At 44.1% G+C, this 18,598-nt stretch overlaps 1 protein-coding gene across 1 annotated transcript in view; it reads right to left on the bottom strand.

Moving 5' to 3' along the window:
- The window catches only part of LOC147612683 (MICOS complex subunit MIC10-like), a 38,539-nt gene extending 20,348 nt beyond the window's left edge, over window positions 1-18,191 (bottom strand). The window contains exon 1 of the mRNA XM_086783250.1: window positions 17,949-18,191. Coding sequence (XP_086639376.1) covers window positions 17,949-18,081 — 133 coding nt within the window. The 5' untranslated portion in view covers window positions 18,082-18,191. The remainder of the gene's footprint in view (window positions 1-17,948) is intronic.
- Between the last annotated feature and the right edge of the window lie 407 nt (window positions 18,192-18,598).

The following is an 18,598-nucleotide window of genomic DNA, read 5'->3' as shown; positions in this document are numbered from 1 at the left end:
ACCGCATGGGCCTGGAGTATACGAGGCAAACGCATCCACATTTGGAGTTACATGGAACGAACCCCTGAATCTCATCATGGGTGGTCAGCAAAGCATCTATGACATCCTTTCTGTCAATGTGCAAGTCACATTTGACATCACTAGCACATGACTCAACAGAATCTAATGCAACAACTGTGTCTGACAACTTAGTGATAACGACACTAGAGGCAATATTGGCTTTTTCAGCCTCAGAGGATAGTTTTTCTTTCGCATCCTTCTTCTCATCTTTCTTGTTCTTGCCCTGCCACTCCTTTTTCCTCTCTTGCTCCTTCTTAAAGAACCTACAGTCGGGGCTTTTTATGCCCTTTTCTGCCACATTGATAACAAGTAACCTCAAAGTCGCCAAAGAGGTGATAGTCCAAGTGGTAAAGTGTTTGCTTAGGACCGAAAGGTCTTGGGTTCAAACCTTGCTTGGACCCCTCGGCGGCACCTCTCATCCGCGCTCTCCATAAAGCTTCCCTTTCGGCGTCGATCGTGTTCTGGCCGCCTTTCCCAGGAGGACTCCAGTGTAGCCCCTCCGCTCTCTGTGGTCGAGTGTGCTCGTCGCCCTCTTCAGAGGGCCGCGTAGATGATCTTGTAGCTCACGACACCAGTGTGGCTGGGACGTTGAGCGAGTTGTAATGTTAACTATTAGTAGGATCTCTCTCCCGGAAAAAAAAAAAAGTAACCTCAAAGTCTTTCTTTTCCTTCCCCTTGCTCTTACTCCTTGCCCTGTTAGAGGAACCTTCAGCATTCTTGCTTCTACCTCTAACTTGGTAGGCACCACCTGACTCACCACTTGTTTTCCTCCTTATTTCTTCATTGAGAATAGAGCCCCTAACTCCATCATAGCTCAACGAAGAGGAGTTACTTAATGAGACAACTAGTGTCTCCCACGAGTCGGGTAGTGTCATCAACAAGAAGATAGCTTTCAGCTTATCATCAAATAGAGGAAGACCTGTGTCCTGAAGCTGGCTCACGATACCTGGAAACACACTCAGATGCTCGGATGCTGACTTAGATTCATCCAGCTCCATATTCACCAGCTTCCTCATCAGGTGAACCTGATTAACTGGCGTGGCATTCTCATAAGTAGCCTTGAGCTTTATCAAGACCCTTGAGTTCTGTCAGAATATCATCTGACACAGCCATCTTTATATACGTAACAGCTTTCTTATTCAGCCTATTCCAATCTGCATATGACATTGTGTCCGGTTTTGTACCCTCAACTGGCGTATCACACTCTTTCAGAAAGAGTACGCCTAAAATGCGCTCCTTCCACAAGTCAAAGCCCTGCCCATCAAATTTTCGAATCTCAAAGAGATTCTTGAGCTCAGATGATGAAGCCATGTAGCTGAAATTTACTGTTTTTCAGCTTATAACACCTGTTACCTGTCACCTGCTTTTCCTATAAAACCCTTTCAAATGTTTGCTGAAATTTCCTGTTTTCAGCTTGAAAAACACTTGAAATAGTGTCTAGAATGCTTCCCCAGAGGTCAGCAATGAGCTACAAGAAGAATGCCCAAAACTGAAATTTCTCGCCAGGGAAAAAAAATTTCGAAAAATCTCACCGAAATCTCTTACACAGCAACGGAAAAGTTGCTTACACTTATTGTAAGCTCCAATGTCGATTCAGGAAAAAAATTTGCAAAATTATAGTGAAAAAACAGCAAAAACGAATTTGCCTGTTCCTGTTCCTGGAGCTCGCGACGAGCGGAGATGGCTCTGATACCAGTTTGTAGAGGCCAGAGGGTGTAGAGAAGAGTGTGTCGGTGAGAACTGTTGGAAATAAGTGCACACTAGGTGTACTCTATTCCTAGTCTAGTATAAACTTTTGTCTTGAGTCTTGTGTGTCTGCCATGTGGCATCTTATTTGTCCCACATATCAGCGTGGCTACTATCTCTTGTACTACACACCTATATATTGTGGGTGTCACATCATAAGAAGTATCTAGCTTGTGTCTTGTCTACACTCATCTCAAGGTAACTATTTGTCCTTCAATCTTGTTCTTATTTCACTTCTAGGCTTCTAGTTTCTAGCTCTTGTTTCCATATTTTTACATGGTATCAGAGCAAGGTTCCTCCTAGCCTCTTCAGCCCATTGCCTTCATCTCAGCCATCGGGCTGTCCTTATTCAAAGTTTTCGTGGAGCTGCTACTGTTATCTCTCTTGGAGCTGCTGCTGCCCATCATATTGGAACTGCTACAGCCCGCTGTACTGTTGTTGCTCTCCTTTGGCTGCCTTCTTCATCGACTCAAGGGACTGTCTCTACCTAGGATTTATTGCGCATCATCTAGAGGCAGCTCTGCAGATCGACTTTCCTCCTGTTAACGAGCTATTTGCTGCATTCAGTTCGGCCATCGCTTCCTCTTGAAGAGTCTACAAGGTACTGTGCATTGTCTCCTTCAGTTTGCTGGTCAGTCCTTTTGTTATCCTCATATCTGCAAACTGCTGGTTCCTCATGCTTCAATGGGCTGTCACATGCTATGGCCTTGACAAGTGGTGAGAGAGCCGGCTTCTAAAAACAATTTGGATCTCTTCTTTCATTCATTTCTGCAATCTTGTAAGGGAATAGACACTGCCCTTGCATTTTAGCAAGAGGTAAGACCTTCCCACATGGCCTCTTCTACTCATTCTCTCATGTCTATCGACAAATTCAATGGGTCCAACTTTCATACTCGGCAAATCAAAATCAAGTGCCATCTTATGAAAGAAAGTCTTTGGGACGTTGTTCACCATGCTGCTCCCGAAGATTCCGACATTGAGCAAGTTGTCACTTATGTTCCCACTGCCAAGAATGACAAAGCCTATGCTATCATCTTGCTCGGTCTTGGAGATGATTACATTCATCACATCTCCGACATACAGTCTGCTTCTCGAGCATGGATCACTTTGGATACCCTTTTTGGACCCCGCTCTAAAAACTCTAAGACTACACTTATGATCTCATTCTTTGATCTATATATGCAGGAGGGAGCTACTATAGCCTCTCATGTCAATTATCTTCGCACTCTTATGGTTCAGCTTGCATCAATGAAGTCCCCCATCTCCGAAGATATTGCTATTGCTGTGCTTCTCAAAAGCTTACCTGACACCTATGCTACTCTTGTCACTACCTTCAAGTATCACAATAATCCTACTCTTGAAGGTATCATCAATGCTCTCCAAGAAGAGGAAAGAACTCAACAACAAAAGGTAACTGACACTGCATTTTTAGCAAAGAAAGGAAGTTCTAAGGTAAGAAAGCCTTGCACCCATTGTGGCAAAACTAATCATATGGAGAAGGACTGCTTCAAGGCTCATCCATGCACCATTTGTGGCCGTGATAATCACCGGGAGAAGGACTACTACTCTAAACCCTCTACATCAGCCCCTACATCTACCTCAGCCCATGTTGCTGCAGCATCTCCATCAGCAGATCTTGCTGTTCATTCCTCATATGATGAAACGTGGGCTTTCTGATTACTTCATCTTTCTTGTCTACCACTTTGAACACCGATGATGTAGGTCAAGGGGTTCTAGTGTCTTACTCATTCTGCTTTTGGACCTCTCTCTTGTCCCTACCCAAGAGGCAGAGATTGCCCTTGAGGAGGGGATGTCTTCAAGGTCCATCTATTTGTCTACAGTCAGTCTTCTGTCTATCTAGTCTTGTCTGTCTGTCTATTTAGTCTTGTCTGTCTGTCTATCTAGTCTTGTCTATCTGTCTATTTGTCTATCAATCTGACTATGTCTTGTTTTAGATCCATCTTGTCCCTACCCTTGTGGACCCATATGAGGATATCACTTGAGGAGGGGTGTCTCAGGATCTTTTCTATCTCGTCTTCTATCTTGTCTTTCAGTCTTGGTCTTGTCTTGTCTATCTTTCAGTCTTGTCTTTTGTCTTCCCCCTAGTGTCCACTTAAGGAGGGTGTTGGAAATAAGTGCACACTAGGTGTACTCTTTTCCTAGTTTAGTATAAACTTTTGTCTTGAGTCTTGTGTGTCTGCCATGTGGCATCTTATTTGTCCCACATATCAGCGTGGCTACTATCTCTTGTACTACACACCTATATATTGTGGGTGTCACATCATAAGAAGTATCTAGCTTGTGTCTTGTCTACACTCATCTCAAGGTAACTCTTTGCCCTTCAATCTTGTTCTTATTTCACTTCTAGTCTTCTAGTTTCTAGCTCTTGTTTCCATATTTTTACAAGAATGTGTGAGGGTTCGTGCAGGTTTTAGCACCACACAGAGAAGAGAAGAAGAAGTCGACTCCCTGCAGATTTCAACGTGAGTATATCTCTCACTTACTCACTACTTTAGTTTTATTAAAACTTAGGGTACACATGTGTCCGAGCGTCCCCGGCCGGACACGGGCCAATTTGGCCATGTAAAATAGTGTGTGTGTGTGTGTGTGTGTGTGTGTTTATATGTACACACTTTACATATGTGACAAGGGGCTCAGCAAGAGCTTTACCCCCAACACATGGGTATCGTGGAGAAGAGCAGAACGCTTTTCCCGAGTAACACAGATACGGTTCTTGTAGAACAACCAACCATTCTGTACTGAATAGTGGCCAGGCTCAAAAGTGAGGACCAAACTATACTGAGTACCAAACTCAGGGGAGTCAACATATTGGTCTTTCATACTATCCAAGTCCTTCCCCGTGATTTCGAGAATGGTAGCTTCTTGGACTGCCTGGATGCTGGACTTTCGACTAAGAGCATCTGCTACTGGGTTATGCTTACCACGGATGTATTCAATCATACCTCCAAACTGTTGGAAGATTTGACTCCACCTGACCTGTCGATCACTCCACTGGGCACTTGGCATAGTCTGAAGCCACTTAAGTGCTTGGTGGTCTGTTTTCACTGTGAAAGTCTGTCCATAAAGAAAAGGCTTCCAATGTTTGAGCGTTGTGATCACACCCAAAAGCTCTTTGTCATATACCGAATAATACTGGAGGACTGCACCTATGGCTACATTGCTGGCATCGGTGATGACCTCGAAAGGTTCGTCCCATGATGCTAACTTTAATACAGGTGCTTCTGAGGCAGCTTTCTGGAGTGCACAGAATGCATCAAGTGCCTTACCTATAACTGAGACTTTCTGCTTGCGAGTCTTCCCCCCTTGAGCAAGTCGGTAAGAGGTGCTGCAAGGTTGGAAAACTACTATAGGCCTGACAAAGACCTATGAATGAACGGATTTCTTGGGCGGTCTTAGGAATGTCCCAATCTAAGATCTCCTGAACCTTTGATGGGTCCAGTCTAATCCCATCAGAACCGATGATGTAGCCTAGATACTGAACTTCCTTAACACCAAAGACAGACTTTTTGGCGTTTATGTAGAGCTGGTTATCTCGCAAAAGTTGCAAGACTTTCTCCACATCTTTCTCATGCTGCTCCGCAGTGGCTGAGAAGACTAGTATGTCATCAAGGAATATGAAAACACACTTCCCAATGTGACCGCGAAAAATCCTAGACATCATCTTATTGAACGTTGTGGGTGCATTTGTAAGCCCAAAAGGCATGACTACGAACTTGTAATGACCACGCTCTGTCCGAAAAGCTGTTTTTGGAATGTCAACTTCAAAAATGCGGACCTGATGGTAACCACTCTTGAGGTCAATCTTAGTGAAAAACTTAGCACCGTCTAAACGCTCCAAAATGTACTCTATCCTCGGCATAGGAAACTTATTCTTGATAGTGAGTTTGTTTAATGCCCTAAAGTCTACACAAAGGCGTGCAGACTTGTCCTTCTTTTTGACAAATAGGATAGGTGCAACAAATGGGGAGGAAGAAGGCCGAATGAATCCGGCTCAGAGAAGCTCAGATAACCGCTTTTCTAACTCGCCCTCTAAAGTCTTGGAAAGACGATAGGGAAACCTGCTAGGAGGATCTGATCTTGGGACCAAATCAATGTGATGGTCCTCAAGGCGAGAGGGTGGGAGACTGGGCGGGAGATCGTCCCTAAGCATAATGTCCTGGTGTCTGGATAGGAGGTCTGCTAACTGAGGGACTGAAGATGTAAAGGATGCTACTAATGAGGGAGGGGCTGTTTGAGCACGAACATAAAGGAGTGCTCCTTCTGCTCCCTTGCGGATAGCTCGTCTGGCCTGGAGATGCGAAATCAATGGGATGCCAAGAATGCTTCTATCCCCACGAATCATGACAGGCTCAGGAAAACCTTTACAAATAGTAAAAGTGTCCTGCCCCCAATTGGGAATAGGCTCAAACTGACGGAACCACTGAATTCCTAAGATCATGTCACACCCCAACAGAGGAGATGATGAAATCTCGTTGAAATGAGGCCTTCTGAACTTCAAAGGCAAATTGTTGTGCCTTCTGGGAAATGTGGGTGCGAAGACCAGGTGGAAACCCGTCCACATCCAGATGATATGGGACTAATGTGCAGTTCAATTTATTAGCCAACTGGGGAGAGATGGAGTCTTCAGAACTACCCATATCGAAAAGGATTATAAATTGTCGGCCCTGGGCAGAGCCATAAGCTCGAATGAGGCTCTTCTGAGCAGCATCGCTCTCACCCTCCTGCTTAGCATCAAATACCACAGATGGCATAGGATGCATGGAAGGTAAAAGTTGAACTGCATTTGAGGTAGTAGGCGAGGCTGGAGGAGTTGGGGACGCTGTGGCAACTGTGGCAGAAGGAGCTTTGGCGGCTTGTGCCGCTTGCCATTTGTGGCAATCCTCCTATAATATGACAGAAAAAACATCTATTTTCTGACTGGCACTTCCTTTGCTCCTCTGGAGGAAGATAACCTCCAGTAATGCCTGCTTTAGCCTTTTCATCAGGGGTTTTCTTAGGTTCCTTATCCTTCTTACCCCCTGAACTGGAGCTATTACTGATGTCCTCTTAGCATCTTTAGAAGATGCGTTATTTGCTCGGGTTTGGTACTGGACTGAGATGCCTGCTTAGGCTTGCCCCCGTTAAGCTTCATTTCTTCATTCTGAGCGAGAGTCAGAGCCCGGTCATATATACTTGGTTCAAAGTTACGAACTGTGAACCGAATGTTAGAGTCCAATCCACGAATGAATTGCTCCATCTTAGCCTGCTCAGATAACCCTAACTGATGTGCTAAAGTAATAACCTTACCGGAAAACTGAAGCACTGGGGATCCGTTCTGTCTGAGTCCATAGAACTCGTCTTTCAGACCGGTCATGTACTCGGGCGGGAGAAATCTGGTCTTCAAGTCATGGACAAAGATGTCCCAGTCAAAGGTTGTGACACCTGTGGCCTGGTCTGTATGAATACTAGACCAATGCTGCCACCAAGTGACTGCCTCACCAGTGAGATGGGGAGCCGCTAAGTGGACTTTGTCTTGAGGGTCTGTGATCCTAGCTAATGGAAAATGAGCATTAAACTGATGAATAAATTGATTAACAGATGAATGATCACACTTACCATCATACTTACTGAAGTTTGGTTGACTGCGGATGATGGTGGTTGATGCTGCTGCGGGCTGCTGGTGACACCTATGACTGGGGAGACTAAGGAGAGCTACTGATACCTCAAGTGTATGGCCTCCTTTTCCCGTTGGTGCTCGAGTAACATACGTTCTCGATCAAGCTCACGTTGGTGTTCCCGAGCGGCGAGTTCAGCCTGACGCCGGTCTTCGTCGATCCTGCGTTGGGCTTCCTCATAGTCCCGTCTTTCTGCTTTTTCTCTTTTCCTTCGGGCCTCGTCCTCTCTCCTTTGTTGTTCCATCTGAAAGAAGAGGGAGATGTAGTCGGGTGCTGCTGGAGGTGTAGAAGGACGTGCTGCTGCTGCCTCCAAGAGTTGGAGACGCTCCATGAGCAGCTGGTTCTGAGCTCTAAGAAGAGCTATGGTGTCTACTGTAGGCGGAAGAACATGGTCTCCTTCGGGGGAGACGTCTTCCGGCTGATGAGTACTCTCTTCTGTACACATGATGCTGAAGTCGGTGGTCGTGCCGGAACGCAATCTAACCATCCAAGGATGCCCCCACGCTAGGATACGGTGTGTGTGGACAATCTAAATCTGATACCAATGTGGTATGCAACGGAAGTCTTTGTATTGGAAGATCCTGTCACACAGATGCTCACACCGTCTTCTGTATCCTGAGTTTTGTGAGTTTAGCAATCCACTTCAATACTTCATACTTTAAAGAGAGATGAGAGAGAGAGAGAGAGAGATGAGAACTGTACACCAGATTGGGTCCCGAATTACCCACTGAAGGGCCCCCTATCCCGATAACGAGATAGTATTTGCTTTATTTCTTTAGAGAGAATGACTGTGGACTGTAGATAAGCCAAACGCAAGATCTCGGAGGATCGGAGATTGGCTGAACTGTACACGGCTGTAGAACACCTCGATGACCTAATCTCGAGCCTATGCACTCTTCCCAAGGGTATGAGGAAGGGCTGCACACCTGAGGCTGAGAAAAGAAGATGGTGGACTGTTCTACGCTATGTTAGAATGCTGTAAATGCTTATGAATGCTGTGTTACCTTCACCAGATGACTGTTGCATGTATGGATGATGCACAGAAGGCTGGATACTGATGTAAACTGATGATTCAGGGCTGAGAACTGCTGTGGACTGAAACGCAGACCTGTAGGGATGCTGCTGGTCTGAAAACGCAGGTGTGCTGCTGCTGGACAGAAACGCTGGCTGTACGGCTGCTGCTGGACAGAAAACGCAGGCTGGCTGCAGGCGCCTGTGGGCTGTACAGATGGACTGAACCTGAACTGCTGAATCTGTGGGACTGCTGCGTTGAATTGGGCTGAATAGATGCTGAATACAGGGACTGAACTGATGCTGATGGCAGGCGCCTAGGGCTGTAGGGGCTGCTGAACTGCAGGTGTTGGAGAAATAGGGCTGGCTGAAGCAACCTCAAGCACTCCAAGGGCTGGATGAGACTAGTCTAGTGTTGAAGGCAAGGGGAACTCCTAGGGCTGAGGAGGAAAGCTCTTAGCACACTGAAGACTGAATGAGAAACTAAGCCCTATGCAAGCCTATTTATACTAACTGGAGGTTGGTCAAGTTGGCTGGTCATTTAATAGAGTTTATATTTATAAATGACAAATAATGCAAATAATGCTAAATAAATACTATAAAATATGGAAAAAATACCAGATAAATCCTAGTAATTCCCTAAGGCTTCTGGGATGTTCTAAATGATGCACAAGCATATGAATGCATATTATGCAAGATGCAAAGTGCTTTCTGATGCAAACCCTAAGGCTTCTACTGACTCTACATGCATGAATGATTCTCTCCAAGTGGGTTAAGGGACTTGACCGACTGACTGACCCGCTAAGGAATGACCTACGTAGCTCGTGCCTGACTTATCTTGGACTGAGGATGTACAATAGGGTCACGGCGTACGACAAATATCATCCTACTGGGTTCTAATACTGTACAACTGTTGCACTGCTGATGATGAGCCCTCTTGTCACCATGCACTGAGTGCAGAGTGCATGTGACATTCATAGCCTTTCCTCTAGACAAATCTGTGTCCCCAAAGGCGTGCATTTCCTAAGAATTGCCTCCACTCATAAGGGTTGTCTTCCTCTTCTTTGGAGCACTTGCTGACTGGTTCACTTCAATGTGCACCTAGTAGTACGTGAGAGCCTGAAACTGGATAAGTGAGTCCTAACTGTCCTTAGGCTCTTCAATGAATACCCCTAATGAATTCTAAGATAACTGGTAACCCTCTTCTAGCAAGAAAGCAATGGCAACCTCTCTTGGATTAAGGCTTTAAGCCCTTCATGCCTGGCCCAATCTCCCAACCTATCTTGAAGCCTTTTGACCGAAGAGTCGTGAACTTGATTTCCCTGTAACTCCTCAATTAAGCTCTCTTTTTTAAGAGGCTCCTCCTTCAATTCCTTAATCTGTTGGAGATAGAAGTCTTCTTGATTCTTGATCTCCTACTAGTATTTCTCTTCTATCAACTCCACTTCACGTGCTAAGTTTCCCATGATTTGCAAGTTGTACAAGAAGCATGGGGGATGCCTTTGCCTTAATTTTCATTTTGAGAACCTAGGCTCTAATACCACTATAACGGCACAGGCACCCAAAAGTACCGATTCTAGATTGAATACACTTGCAAACGAATGAAAAAATCACACTGAAGATGAGCTGGCCTCACTCAACACATCGCTAGGGCCGGAACGGGCCGACCCCCCCCTAGGAAAGCTTTATTCCACAGAGTATTTTCTTAGGTACAAGAATGAGGATGCTATGCACCAGATTCCCAATACATGCATGAAAACAATGACAAACAACAAGAGATAGCTTATCCAAGCCACACAACACGGATAAACAACACTGATATAAACTGTCCTCTGTTGGAGTGCCTTCAAGAAAAAAAAAATCTGCTCTTCCTTCCTCTTGTGTAGCCTTTAACCACCCAAATCCCTTTCCCTTCCTGGAAAGTCTTCTATGGATATATATATATACCTTCATAAGGTCATAAAAATCTGAACTTACGAATTGAGAGATTTGAGAAAGAAATAATAGTGAAGAAGGACAAAGACAAAAACAAAACATTTGAAAGATCAAAAATAAATAAACTAACAAACCTAGCTACTAAGGAGAGGAAATCAAAAGATAATATCAATCGAAGACTTTTAATTAAGACATTAACCAAAAAAAAAAAAGACTAAGTCTTCTATGGATAGCCACTGTGCTCAGCTTCAAACTCTCTCTGAATAAAAGTTCACCTTCAACTTGAATCATGGACTATTTTCATTCTTGGACAAGCTTGTTTCATTGGACAATCTTCACTATGAATACAGTATTGCAAACAAGTGGTTGTCGATGTAGACTTGCAACCCACACTACCCTCTCAAGTGCCCATGTTCCCTACCATCTGCTCTCTATTGTTCCACCAACACATGGTAGCAATAATCTGCAAGAGAGCACATAGGACAAGAGAACACTACACGGGGTATGTGATCTTGTAATCCAATTCCTCCCTCCTGCTACTTGCTTCCATATTTAAGCATAAAAGCTTACCAATTGCAAGTAGAGTCGATGACAGCGGAAGTCTTCACGATGGAAATCCTTAGAGTGATGAGATCTTCGATTTGTCACATTTCTTCGCCGACAAAAGTCTTCAAGAGGATGAAGGGAACCTTGGGAAAGCTTCCCCTATGGTTCAACTTGAGAAAGGAGGGCTGAAATTAGGGTTTTCAACAAAAAGACTAAAAATTACAGCAATAAAGAGAGCTGTTTTGCTGAATTAGTCATTTAGGAGAGTGACTAGCATCAGGAAACACTCTTGGAAGCTCGTGAAACACCTTAGCAAGCTTGGAAATGGAGTTGGTTTATGGACATCAATGTACATATATATTATTCATTACTTATCACATTCATGCATATCTCACATTTATATATAAATTTTCATAGATGTATGTAGGAGCTCGCGTTTTTCCCTTGTACTCCCCAAGGGTTTTTTGATCAGCAGCTAGAGACCTTAGTTTGAGCAGGAGTGTTGGACTATATATATCTCTAGCTTGACCTAGATCTCACCTATATATACCTATGTACTATCAATAATATACATTTCTTTGGAAGCGATGTCTCGTGTACCTCTCTCTCTCTCTCTCTCTCTCTCTCTCTCTATCATAAGCATAAAGGTGAAGAGTGAGATGAAGATGCTTGTCGATGATAAAGGAGACCATTATTTTTAGTGCCCTTTAAATACTTCAAAGCACGCTTTGCTTCAATCCAATTGCCATGAGAAGGTTGAGCAATATATTGACCAAGAAGATTTGCAGTGAAAAGAACATTAGGACGTGTATTGAGACCAAATTGTAGACAGCCAACCAGGTTTGCATATGGCAATCATCCATCAAAGGATGATCATATTTTGAAGGTCGATTCTTAGGAGTTTATACCGGATATGTATCAACCAATCGAAATTTTTCAAGAGCGTCAGTAGTGAATTTTGTTTATTGAAGAAGCAAAATACCTTTCTCGCAAGATCACTAGATTTGAATGCCCAGACAAGAATCACCAAGATCCACCATTTCAAATACTGATGATAAGAGCTTCTTAGTATGTAGAAGGAAGGATAAATCATTGGAAACCAAGATGGTATCATCCACATATAAAGCAATAATAATAAATAAATGATATTGTCGTTTCAAGTATAAATTTGGATCAGAAGAACAGAAAGCAAATCCATGTGATTAAAGAAAGGCATCAATCTTTAAGTATCATGCAAAAGAAGCCTGTTTCAAACCAGCTCGATGAAGACGACATACCAGATGTTCCTTTCCTGGGATAACAAAACCAAGTGGTTGTTCCATATATATCTCTTCTCTCAAGTCACCATTGAGAAAAGTTGTTTTAACATCCATTTGATGAATTTCTAAATTGATTCAAAATCGAGGACACGAGCAGCTCTACAATTTCAAGCTCACGACAAATACAATCTAAGATCCTATTTGTCGGCCAAATCTTCAAATTCGGATAGGAAGGCTCTCAAAATTTACCGACAAGCTTAGGGAGTCAAAATCCTACAACTTGTTTCAATACACAACAAGGACAAAAGTGATGTTTCATACAAAATAATAGATACTTACATAGATAAACATAGATTTTTACTGAAAGAAACCTACATAATCCATAAATTACTGCAAAACGAAATCATTCAAAACTGTTCAAGCCAATCTTCTGCATTGTTGAAAGAGTAACTCGCTCTGATACCATGTTGACAGATACGATAAGAGTAAGAGAGAGAGAGAAGTACATGAGACATCGCTCCCAAAGAAGTATATATTATGATAGTGCATAGATATATATAGGTGAGATCTAGGTCAAGCTAGGGTGAGCTATATATAGTCCAACACTGCATTGTATAAATATTTTTGGAATGGAATTGATCATTATCTTGCTTATATAATGGTTACTTGGACATGCTCTAGCTTCGGTGGCAACGATGCCACATAGCCCAAGGAGTAAGATTTGTATTTGGGTGGCAACGATGCTAGATGATCCATTGGACGGCCTTTTGTACCAGATATCTTGGACTTTATAGTCGGGCGGTCATTGCGAACAAATAGTCCATATGACTATTGATGAACAGTCAGGTGATCATTGCGACTAGATAGCCCAGATGATTGTATTGGATTTCTAGTCGGGCAGTCAATACGACCAAATGGCCCAGATAACTATTGATGAACTCTCCGGCGATCCTAGTGACTAGATGGCGTTAAGGATAGACTGAGCTGTTTCCTTCGGGAGCTAGATAGCTCAGCACCGGTTTCCAATGAGACCAGACAAGACAATCCATGAACAGGAGGATCATTACTTGGATGTATGTTTGAATTTCTTTGACTTTGTGTGTTGTTTTTGATGTGTCGACAATGCTTGGATTTATGGCATGTGATAGTCCACTAGGCTCCACACTACCTGCCTAATACCTAGAATACCCAATAGATGCGAATGATGCATACCTATTTGCACTAGCTTCTATCTAGTTTTGTAGGAGGTAAGTATGCATTTATTTTATCTAACACGTGACAGGCTATGAAGAAGTACCATCAAGAACAAAGCCATTGGTCAAAGATAAGGCTTAGAGATGTTGCCAGATGAGCAGATAACACCACAGATATGGAAAAAGACCAAATGCACAAGCTCAGCAAATAGGGCTAGTGTCACGTGCATCCCGCACTTGGATGCCACGTAGACATTTCTGTACAGAAGGTGCACGACCTAGGATGGTGAACTGGTCCCATGTGAGCCCAGTCCGGGACGAGTTAGCCAGGGATCCATCTCAATCGTCCGAGGTCAGGTGTGCATTGTCCTGCACATGAGTCCAAGGTCAGGTGTGCACTGTCCTGCACATGAAACAGTGCCAATCCACGCTGTGAGAGTCTCCCTCTAGAATAATGTCAATGATTCTGTGTATCTGGTATGGTACCGGATGCCAGATCACTGAGTAGTTGAGTAGTTAGTGTTTAGAACAAGGAGCCAGCCCATAGGGCTACCCCGGATCTTAGTGTGGGCATGGGAATGGTGTGGAACCACCCTCATGAGGGCCAGGAAGGCCCAGGCTGAACCCACCAGCCATGGAGGGGCTGTAGGACAGCCCTAGGGCAAGAATAAGGCAGATTCCAGGAGTTTACAGCCTTTACATGGCTGTAGGGCAAGTATGGGGCAGCCCATACAGGCTGCCCAGCCCTTGGAATGTGGGCAAAGGCTGTGCCCAGCACTCTGGAAGCAGGCGCTTCACCTCCCAACCAGTTAGGAATAATGCGCAGCATTTTATGGATTTAATTCAGCATTTATTGCTGTATTTTCAGCAGTCGTGGGACATTTAAGGCTGGCCGCCTGGGTTTATGCTGGCCGACTGCTCATGAGGAGTAGTATAAATAGCCTAGCCCACAATCCCATTCAATCATCTCATTATTTACAAAGAGCTCAAGCAAATCAAGGGCTAGACAAGCCAGGGGAGTTGCTAAGCAAAGGGGTGGAAAACTGAAGGTCAAGGGCAAGGATTTCCCAGCCAAGAAAGGTCAAGAATTCTGTATTTTCTTTTCAGATTCACATCATTCTAATAAAGCAAATACACCATCCGTGGTGGGGGTTTCCAGGAGCGTTTAGGGCTAAAAGAAGACCCCCAGAGCCTCCGCGTGTTACATTGGTATCAGAGCACCAGGCTCAGCCAAGCTAAACATTGATTCAGACCCATATGATGGTGTACAGGTCCAAGGTACAGGAAAGTACACAGATACAAAGCCCAAGGCAAGAAACACAGATCGGGAAGAGCTCCCAGGAGGTTTGTTGGTGGTGTTCCACAAAGCCAAAGGGGATGGCAGTCCTCTGAGCCAGATAGGTTCACGGGCAACGGTCCCAAGGGAGGTTTATCCTCCAAGGGTGATGTGAGAGTGCCAGACTCATTTCTCAGGAATGAAGACCAAGACAGTGTTCAGAGTCACGGCAGGAAAGGATTGTGGACTAGATGGAACAGATGCATAGATCTTAGTCTGAGACAGAGTGGTTTTAGAGACCGGGCCGGGCTTTCAAAGAAAAGGGTTGCCAGGGATGGATGAATGACAGAGGGACTTCAGGAAAAAGTATGGGATGATGACAGTCATCCAAGAACAAGTTGGAAGCCCGTCATCAAGTTTAGCAGAGGGGGATGTCATGTGCATGAAAGATGCCATGGACATTCACCGATGCTGGTCCAAAAGAGGCAGCCAGATAAAGAGTATAAACCAGGTAGAACTAGGATGATGGAGCATAGAGCACTTTTGGCAGTGTAGACTGAAGCAAGGCTTGGAGAAGAACCAGAAGGTGCTGTCGGCCTGCAAGGAGGGCAATGTCGACTGTACCAGATGACGTCGGCTGCAGCAAGCACCTCAGTCCATGGAGAAACGCAGCCCGACCAGCGATGTGTGAAGTTCAGGCCCAATCGGCCAGCTCATACATTGCCCAAGAACCCTATAAAAGACCAAGTGTGCCCATTGTTGTCACCATTCACTCCCACTTTGGGTGTGGGTCTAGAGATTTTGGTGTTTACCACCTTTTATGTAAGGCAGCCCATGGCTGTAGATTAGGGTACCTTTTTGTACCATATGAATATACTGAATTTCCAGCACATCTCTCTCTCTACTCTCTCTCTTTATATCTGCGTTTTGCATCAGATGGTTTCCAGGAGTGTTTAGGGCTGAAAGAAGACTCCCAAAGCTTCCGCGTGTTACAATTCAGCTAGCATATGTGCAGTCCTACAGCTGCATAAGTCGCCCGAAGAGTCTTCTGGAGTGCCTTGGATTGGTGGATACTCAACCAACGTACGGTCTTCCTCGTCCTTGCATTGGGAAGTCATATCGCTTGTTTCTCAAGCATTGTACAGCATTCTCCAAAGAAATAATATAAGCAAATACTCCTACTTGCAAGAGGGGGGCCTTCAGTGGGTGATTTGGGACCCGATACTGTGTCGTCTACTTCATTTCTATTCTCCTCTCTCTCTCTCTCTTCTCTGAGAATTGGATGCTAAAGATCTCACCACATAAAAGTGCCCAATTGTGTGTTACCACGATCAACCTCAGTGCATGTAACAAATGTGCAAGCTTATGAGCATGAGAGATTATCAAATGCAACTTGTGCACTGCATTCTTTATCTTGTTGTTGAATGGTATAATGTATGCATTATCTTGATATGAGTTTAGTCACCCCTGTGATGACCAGGGGTCGGTGGACACCTTGGACTAGCCCCGTGCACTTGTAAGTCTGCAATGCGTGAATCTGACTTGGATTTGTCCATGTCAACATGTGGCAAGTATGTTTTACTCCTGCATTGTAAAGATGAGTCTGTTTTGTGTACATTTTAATGCAGGTTCACATTCTGCATAAATGAGTGAGAAGGCACCTCATTCCGGATGGCACCCAATTCATTAATGTGAATGTGAAGGGTGGGTGCTCAATAAACTTCTACTCAACTTTATGGTGCAGATCAGGTAGTCCAAAACATGGACCAGATGCTGAGGCAGATCCAGGAGGAGATTCAGAAGGCTCAAATCGCAAGACCAATACGCATCATCTGGGTAGCTATTTTGAAGAAGGAGATTGGGTTTATTTGAAGATCCAGAAGCAGCAATTTGGGGAAGTTTTGTCTAAGCTCGCCACCTTTACACAATAGAGCGGCTGGGCTAGCCAATTCAACAGCCTCATGGGCACCCAGAGTAGCCAGCTCGCCCACATGTGAAATGCGTATGTCAAGCTGCAGCCAGATAAGGCCAACAAGGCCAGTCAGGCTGAAAAAGCTGGTCGGATAGCTTCAACAATAGGTTGACTCCATCACGATGGCTGAACAGCACACCAAGGGTCCTGTTCTTCAAATTGAAACCTACCTTAAGCAAGGACAAAAAGTTAAATGTAATAAGAATGAAGACATGGAGTCCCATAGGCTTTAGCCTAGTGGTTTACACTTGAGACTCTCAAACGGATGGTCTTAAGTTCAAATCGTAGAAACACCTCACCTTCCCCTTCAGGAAGCGGTCACATGCTAGTGTGCGTTTCATGCACCTGGGCTTGAAGTTGTGTTCTCAAAGGTTTGTCCACTCATCTATGAATGACAAATCGATTGGCAACAACAGTGCGCAAAGCTGGCTCCTCAAGCTCTGTCACTCTGGATCTGAGACCTGGATCAACACATCTTCAAAGCCTCATCTCCATCACACAGATCTCTAACAACTATGAACAATATCCAGCTAACTGTCCCAAAAACTTATGCATTGCCTAAAATTTGGCAAATATTTGAAAAGGGCGGTATCCACTTGTGGTACTCAAGCTCATGTGGTGTGTAGAATCATCTTCACCATAAAATAGAGACGTGAATGATGCAAGAATGGGAGACAAGGAATATGGCATGCATCAGAATGTGATACGACACTGCAACCAATTCCAAGTAGGTGCCAAAAATCACATACTCAAACAGCCATGACCGTGAAAATAAGTTGCATTTGCATTTAAACCGACATGTGTCATCACCCCAAGCGTTAAAAAGTCCTAAGCAAACCATATATTAAAATAAGAGCCTTAGACCCAGAACACTGATTTTACAAGGCAACCTCCCCGATCAGTGCCCATGCATGTTATGATGTAGAACTCCAATTCTTGGGCAACCTTTGTCTGAGGAAGGCTACCTCCCGTGCTCATAGATAATGGGCACTCCCATGCATTTGTAATGTGTAAAACGTTCAACTGTAGGACACAGCATTTATGCCCAGAAAATCAAAAGTTTCTGAAGTTTTCCAAGCAACTTGCATGCTGAGTACCAAATTTACCTAAACAGTTGGGAGTCTAAAGCGTTTTTCCGACTGAGCGTAGCCTAACCTTTTGCACTTACTAACACATCAGAGAAACCCTAAAAACTAATCAGAAGAAAAGAATCCTTCGCACTTAATGATGGAAACTCTACACCCTAATCAGAAGAAAAGGTGCTATTGCACGTACTGAAGAAGAGGAGGGCTGAGGCTGCTCCCGCCACGGAAGAATAGAAGAAGCGGCGCAGCGTGATGTCGTAGCAGGCATCCCACTTGGCGTCCACGTTCAGCTGGGGAGGGATATCTGGGCGCTCGTCCGCCATGGCCGATTCTCTTCTTTCTCTCTCTGTCTTTCTCTTTCTCTCAAAAAGACGCAGAGTGTTCTACCGTCTACCCTTTTCACACGAGAGGGAGATTCAGTGTAATTTTGGGTAGCATAACTTCTTCTTTGAAGAACAATTTTCCACTTAATACCAAGTATTAAGTGGAAATACCAAGTATATTGCAATCAAAACCAGAGCTCCTTGTGGCTCCTACCTTGTCTCTGTCTCTGCTCCTTGCTTCTTATCAACCCACCTAGTTGTGAAACTCTTTCTACTAAGCCTCTATTGAGTATAAACAGATCCATTTTGGGTAGCATAACTTCTTCTTTTGAAGAACAATTTTCCACTTAATACCAAGTATATTGCAATTTTCCACTTAATACCAAGTATATTGCAATAAAAACCAAAGCTCCTTGTGGCTCCTACCTTGTCTCTGTCTCTGCTCCTTGCTTCTTATCAACCCACCTAGTTGTGAAACTCTTTCTACTAAGCCTCTATTGAGTATAAACAGATCCAT

This window comes from Cibotium barometz, chromosome 45 (assembly GCF_041138505.1).
Source record: "Cibotium barometz isolate CiBa-2024 chromosome 45, ASM4113850v1, whole genome shotgun sequence".
NCBI lineage: Eukaryota > Viridiplantae > Streptophyta > Polypodiopsida > Cyatheales > Cibotiaceae > Cibotium > Cibotium barometz.
The sequence above is the reverse complement of the archived record's forward strand: the minus strand, read 5'-3'. Positions and strand labels throughout refer to the sequence as shown.